Source organism: Acanthisitta chloris, unplaced genomic scaffold, assembly GCF_000695815.1.
Source record: "Acanthisitta chloris isolate BGI_N310 unplaced genomic scaffold, ASM69581v1 scaffold34020, whole genome shotgun sequence".
Lineage (NCBI taxonomy): Eukaryota > Metazoa > Chordata > Aves > Passeriformes > Acanthisittidae > Acanthisitta > Acanthisitta chloris.
The window spans coordinates 1-7,240 of record NW_008653864.1 but is presented as its reverse complement, the minus strand read 5'-3'; the positions used below and the strand labels follow the sequence as shown (position 1 = coordinate 7,240).

Below are 7,240 nucleotides of genomic sequence, written 5' to 3'. Positions count from 1 at the left end.
GGAATGGATGTCCATGGACACCTTTAGTGCTGGAGCCTTGGTTTCCCCATGGAAAATCCCTTGGAGATGAGACAATGTGTGCATTCCCATGTGTGTGCTGTGTGCATCTGTGAGTGTGTGCACTGGGGGTGTGTTTGCACATCTGTGTGTACATGTGTGTCTGTGTGTGTGTGTATCTGTCTGTCTGTGTTTGTGTGTCTGTGTGTGTATCTGTGTCTGTGTGTATCTGTCTGCGTGTCTCTGTGTGTGTATTTGTCTGTCTGTGTCTGTGTCAGCCTGTGTCTATGTCTCTGTGTATGTGTGTGTCTCTGTGTGTGTCTGTCTGTCTGTGTCTGTGTATGTGTATCTGTCTGTCTGTGTGTGTGTTTGTGTTTATGTGTGTGCCATGCACATGGATGTGCCTGTGCCATGTGCATTCCCAGGTATGCACTGTCCACACCTGTGCTGTGCATTCCTGTGTGCTTGTGTGTTTGTCTGTGTGTGTGTCTCTGTATGTGTGTATCTGTGTGTATCTGTGTTTGTCTGTGTGTGTCTGTGTCTCTGTATGTGTGTATCTGTGTATATCTGTGTGTCTCTGTGTGTATCTGTGTGTGTCTGTGTGTGCTGTGTAGCTGGTGCCATGGCAGGGGGTGGAACAGGATGAGCTTTAAGGTACCTTCCCACCCAAACCAGCCTGGGACCCTATGGAGCTGAGAATGCTGCAGACTGGGATGGCTCTAGGCTGAGGTTCTCAGCTTCTCATCAGACAGTCTCTGTGGGATCAGCTCCAAGGCACTCAAGCTAAACACTGAGCTCTAGGGAGACCTCAGAGCCCCTTCCAGTGCCTCGAGGGCTCCAGGAGAGCTGCAGAGGGACTTGGGACAAGGGATGGAGGGACAGGACACAGGGAATGGCTTCCCACTGCCAGAGGGCAGGGAGAGATGGGATATTGGGAAGAAATTCCTGGCTGTGAGGGTGGTGAAACACTGACACAGGTTTCCCAGAGCAGCTGTGGCTGCTCCATCGCTGAGAGGGTTGTTTGGGGCTTGGAGTAACGCGGGTTGGTGGGAGGTGTCCCAGCCCATGGCAGGGGGTGGGATGGGATAACCTTCACTGCCCCTTCCCACCCAAACCATTCCATGATTCCACCAGATGCTCAGCTTCCCCTTCCCTGGGCACGGAGGGTCCCCCCAATACCTCCCCTGTCCCCCAGTGCCACCAGCCTGGGTGGCCCCAAGCCCTGATCCTGTGGTTTTAACTCATTCCAAATGGCTCTGCTCCATGTCTCCCCCATGGAATTCCAGAGCTGAGCTGCCAGCCCGGCCCTGTGCCAGCCCTGGCCCCACAACAGCCCAAAAAAACAATGGGAATAATTGATTTTGTTGAAAACAATCCCAATTCTCCTTATTTTTGTGGGTTTGGCTTGGAGTCTCCCACCCTGGGCTGTGCTGGAGATCCAGGGGCAGCTGAAGATGGAGGGACGTGATATTCCCTGACCTGATATTCCCTTGCCTGTTATTCCCTTGTCCAGTCTTTCCTGTGCCTGTTATTCCTTGTACTTGTTATTCCTTGTGCCTGGTATTCCCTGTGCCTGCTATTCCCTGGCCTGTTATTCCTTGTGGCTAGTATTCCCCATGCCTGATACTCCCCTTGCCTGATATTCCCTTACCTGATATTCCCTGGCCTGGTATTCCCAGGGTGATGTGATTTGGGATTGGGTTTGCCTGGGTGTTCTTGGAGCAGTGCAGAAACTGCTGAGAGGTTCCCCCCAGATTTCCAGATTTCCTCTCTAAATTCCTTCTTGGAATTCTGGGAGGTGGTGCAGGACCAGGAGAGGTTTGGAGTCAGGAATGCTCTGCCAGTTGGGATGTAAAGGTATGATAAGGATGCTCTGGGGTGAGGTTTCTTCTTGAGAAGAGCTCTGGGATACAGGATGAGGATGCTCCTGAGCCAGGGTGGGTTTCCTGCCTCAGGAAGAGCCCTGGCAACTCTTGGATATGGATGCTCTGGAGCTGCAGTGGGTTTCTCCCTTGGGAAGACCCCTGACAGTCCTTGGATATAGATGGTCTGGAGTAAGGGTGGGTTTCCTCCCTCAGGAAAACCTATTGCAGACTTGGAATGTGGGATGAGGATGCTCCTGAGCCAGGGTGGGTTTCCTCCCTCAGGAAAACCCCTGGCATCCCTTGGATATGGATTTCCCCGAGCCAGGGTGGGTTTCCTCCCTCAAGAAGAGCCCTGGCATCCCTTGGATATATATGGATGTTCCAGAATCAGGGTGGGTTTCCTCCCTTGGGAAGAGCTCTGGCAGTGCTGGGGTGCAGGATGAGGATGATCCTGAGCCAGGGTGGGTTTCCTGTCTCAGGAAGAGCCCTGGCAACCCTTGGGATATGGATTTCCCCTGAGCTAGGGTGAATTTCCTCCCTTGGGAAGACCCCTGGGATGTGGGATGAAGTTGATCTTTGGCCAGTGTGGATTTTGTCCCTCAGGAAAACCCCTGGCATCCAACGGATATGGATTTCCCCTAAGCCAGGGTGAATTTCCTCCCTTGGGAAGACCCCTGGATATGGGATGAAGATGATGCAGAGCTGAGTTTTGTTTCCTCCCTCAGAAAGAGCCTTGACAGCCTCTGGGTATGGATAGTCGGAGCTGAGCTGGGTTTCTCCCTCAGGAAGGGCCTGGCAGCCCCTGGATATGGATGTCTGAGGGCTGTGGTGCTTGGAGGCTGCTCCAGCCCCATCCAACCCACCATGCAACCTCGAGGTCCTTGTCCCTGAGCCAGGGCTCAGCTTCAGGGCAGGATCCACAGCCAGGAGGGAAACCTGAGTGCAAACGTGGGAATTCAAACCTCTGCAGGGGAACGGGATGATTTGGGTCTGTTTGGAGGAAGGAAAAGCAGAGGCTGCGAGCAGCATGTGGCAGAGCTCCAGAGCATTGTGTCCCACCTGAAAAATCCTGGAGGCTTGGATGTCCGTCCTGAGCTGGGACACCTTCCAGGGATGCCTCTGGCACTGTGGTGCCCCTGGGAGTGTTCCAGACCAGGTTGGATGGGGCTTGGAGCAATCTGGGCTGGTGGGAGGTGTCCCTGCCCATGGCAGGGGGTGGGATGGGATGAGCTTTGAGCTCCTTCCAACCCAAACCAGTCCATGATTCCATGATTCTCAGCCCTTCTCCAACTGTGTTGTCCAAGAGGGGCTGATGGGCTGAACCTCTTGGGGTTTGAGATTGGTATTTCACCTCCAGGCACTGAAGGTCATGGGAATGTCCCTTCACTCCTTGGGAGGGCATGGGTCACACCTCCCTGTGGTGTCCCCACCTCCATGTGCAGGTTCTGACACCCCAATCCTCTCCCTCCCTCGCAGTTTCCAGGCCACAAACATCCCCTGAGGACCTGAAGGTGCTGCTGGGCAACATGAACCGCCTCAACGAGAGCTTCCGGGACATGCAGCTGAAGCTGCTGCACCTCCCTGCGAAGGGAGACATGCTGGACCACATCTGGAGGCTGCAGGACCTCCTGCAGAACCACTCAGACTCCTTGTTCCTCATGATGGGATCCCTGCAGAAGCTGGAAGGACTCCTCTGGAGCCTGCAGTCCCAGAGCAGTCAGACAGACAAGGTGGTGTCCAACCTGTGGGACAGCCTGACCCAGCAGGGCGACACAGCCCAGCAGGACATCTACAAACTCTCCGTGGAAGCCAACAGCAGCCGCTTGCTGCTGCAGCACCACGACCACCTCCTGAGCCACCTGGGGGGCAGGGTGGACGTCCTGAGCGACCAGGTGATGGCTGTGAGCGCTGCCATGGACACCATGAACAGGACCTTCTCCTATGACGTGAACATCCACCACACTCGTCTGCAGGACCTGCAGGTGCTGCTGAGCAATGCCACTGAGGATGCTCGGCACATGCGGCTGCTGCACATAGCCATGGAGCAGCAGCTGAAGCAGGAGTTGGCCATCCTAAACAATGTCACTGAGGACCTGAGGATGAAGGACTGGGAGCACTCCATGGCGCTGAGGAACATCTCAGTGATACGAGGTGAGAAGCTCCGTCCCTGGTGGATGGAGGTGTGGTGAGGAAGAGGGTGGGAATGGTCATTGTGGAATGGAGGTGTCCTGGGGGATGTCTCTTTGGTGTGGCAAAGCCTCCAGGTGTCATGGAGTCATGGGATTGTTTAGGTTGGAAAGGAGCTTTAAGGCCATTGAGTCCAACCATTCCCAGCACTGCTAAGGCTACCACTGACCATGTCCCCAAGTGACACATCTACATGGATTTAAATCCTTCCAGGGGTGGTGACTCCATCACCGCCCTGGACAGCCTCTTCCAATGCCTGACAGCTCTTCCCATGGAGAAACTCCTCCTGATGGCCAACCTGAACCTCCCCTGGCACAGCTTGAGGTGTTTCCTCTCATCCTGTCCCTTGTTCCCTGGGAGCAGAGCCTGACCCCACCTGGCTGCACCTCCTGTCAGGAGTTGCAGAGAGCTGAAGGTCCTTCCTGAGCCTCCTTTTTTCCAGGCTGAGCCCCCACAGCTCCCTCAGCCCCTCCTGCTGCTCCAGCCCCTTCCCCAGCTCCATTCCCTTCCCTGGACATGTTCCAGCCCCTCAATGTCCTTGTCATGAGGGCCCAGAAGTGGCCCTAGGACATCACTGTTTAGATGTCTACAGTGTTGACACAGTCTACAGTGCCCATCAACTTGGACTTTTTGATTCTCCAAGTGCTCCTCCATCCATGTTAGGAATGAAGCTTCCAAGGTTCCCTCAAAGCTCAGCCCCTCCCAAGTCCCAGAATGGTTTGGGTAGGAAGGAACCTTAAAGCTCATCCAGTCCCACCCAGAGACATCTTCCACAGGCCCAGGTTGCTCCAAGCCCTGTCCAACCTGGCCTGGAACACTTCCAGGGATGGGGCAGCCACAGCTTCTTCTGTGCCAGGGAAGTGGAAAACCCATGGAAAAACCTGGAAGAGCTGTGTGGAAGGTCCTGGGGGAGAGCAGGAGGTTGGGGAGTGGAGCAGGAGGTTGGAGGCAGCTCTGTCCTACTTTGAGGCTGTTGGTTGCACCTGTGGAGACACCATGAGCTGTTGCTCGTTTCTGGTGCTCCCAGCTGGAATTCCAGATGGGGAAGGACAGGGCCAAGGCACTTGTTCCCTTCGTCTATCTGGCTCAGGGAGCCAGAGGGGACAGATGTGCTTTGATCCACAGCAGCTCCATCCCTTCATCCAGGAGAGCCATCACCTTGAGCTACCAGCAGCTCCTGAGGATCATTTCTTTCATCCTTGGGGAATGTTGGCTCCCAATCCTGGAAGTAGGCTGCTGAGACCACATTGCACCCACTGCCTTGAGGTCTTCATAGCTTCCCACCCATCCCTGGTGCCTCTTTTCCATCCACTCCGTGGGGACAATGTCACCTGCTCTGGGATGAAGCCATCAAGGATGGGGAGAGGATTGGGATCAACCCAGAGTCCAACAGGCCTGGAATTGTGTTATCCAAATTAACACCAAAAAAAGAAAGCAAACCAAATTCCTTCCCAAGGACATGATTTATCAGCCCTGACACATTCCTGGCATCCCATCCCCATCTAACCTCATCTCACTCCATCCCCATAACATCCCATCCCAATCCCATCCCCATCCCCATCCCGTTCCCATCCTTATCCTCATCCAAACCCCATCCCCATCTGCATCCTTATCCCATCCCATCCCTCCTCCTTCCCTGCCTCAGGGACTTTAGGATCCTTGTGCCCAGCTTGGCTTCACCCTAACTCCAGATGGTCTTGGGTGAGTCCACCACATTCCCAGCTGGATTTGCACCAGCAGAACTGATCCCTGATGCTTGGGAGGATGTTTTCCTTCCTTTCCAAGACAGCTATTCCAGGTTTTGGCTTCCAGGGCTGCTTGGCAGCTTGGGAATGTCTTCAGGCTCCTCTCTGGCAGCCAAGGCCCACACCAAGCAGTTCAGGTGGCTCAGGGAGGGTTTGGCCTCGCAGCACTGAGGGGTTTGGGGTCTCCAATCCTGATTCCTGGGATGCAGCATCCACCTGGATCTACTTGCAGCACTCCCTGGTGGGATGACGTGGCTCCCAGCAGGTCTGGCAGGGTGACACCATGGTCCCGTCTGGGCCGTTCTTGCCATGGAAGGTCTCATCCCGGAGGGTTTGGAGGGATTTTCCCCTCAGGGGATGTATGAGGAGCTCTGGGCAGGAGGAGGGAGAAGCCAGGAGGAAACAGGGATGAGGATTCCAGAGTACAAACTTCAGGCACTGCAGGGTGGGATCAGCTTGGCAGTGCCTCTCCCAACAGCTCTTCCCAGTGCTCCTTCACCCCAGATGCTTCCTGTGCCCCATCCCAGCAGCTGGGCCTGGGGATGGACCATCCCTGTGAGGGTGGTGAGGCCCTGCTAGAGGGCAGGGAGAGATGGGATATTGCGAAGGAATTCCTGGCTGTGAGGGTGGTGAGGCACTGGCACAGGTTGCCCAGAGCAGCTGTGGCTGCTCCATCCCTGGGAGTGTTCCAGGCCAGGTTGGATGGCGCTTGGAGCAACCTGGGCTAGTGGAAGGTGTCCCTGCCCATGGCAAGGGGGTTGGAATTCTGTGTTCCTTCCCACACACACCAGTCTGGGATTCTATGACTCTTCCCAAAACGTCAGTGGAATTGGCATTTCCCAATGGCACATCCCAAAATTCCCAAAGGAGATATTTTTCCCTTATTTCTTGCAATGATTCCATTGAGAATGTCACAACTTTTGGACTAAAGGAGATTCCCACAGGTGGAACCACAGGACTTTCCAGGTGAAGCTTTCTGGCACATGGAGAAGGTTGATGGAGTCATGTTTGGACTTGAACATCCATAAATCATGGAAAATTTGCTCCTGAAAAGCTCTCTTGGTGCCAATTTGATCCTGTCTGTGTGTCCTGGACATTCCTGGACCTCCTGCACATCACTAAATCCAGATTGGGATTCCTTTCCTCCAACTCCTGCTGTCTTTCAGGGCCACCAGGACCCAAAGGAGACCAAGGAAGTGAAGGGTTGGAGGGAGAACGTGGTCTTCCCGGCCTGCCTGGCCTCCGAGGTAAGGAAAATTCATCCCATGTGCCATCCCCCCAAAGCCTACACCCACATTCCATAGAGCCACCAGCCTCCTGGGGACTTCGCAACCTTCCCCTTGGAACCTCACAAGTCCTGAAGAATGTGAGGATTGTCCTGGTACCTCCTCTTAGCTCCAAGACTTTTCATGGGATGCTTTTTCCAAGGTCATCAATGCTGTTTTT

General features: G+C 54.6%; 1 protein-coding gene across 1 annotated transcript in view; it reads left to right on the top strand.

The window, feature by feature from the left end:
- The window catches only part of SCARA5 (scavenger receptor class A, member 5), a gene marked incomplete at its 3' end in the record, with an annotated part of 12,161 nt that extends 5,120 nt beyond the window's left edge, over positions 1-7,041 (top strand). Inside the window, exons 3-4 of the mRNA XM_009082598.1 lie at positions 3,339-4,013; positions 6,961-7,041. Of these exons, the coding sequence (XP_009080846.1) occupies positions 3,339-4,013; positions 6,961-7,041 (756 nt within the window). The remainder of the gene's footprint in view (positions 1-3,338; positions 4,014-6,960) is intronic.
- Positions 7,042-7,240: the final 199 nt, after the last annotated feature.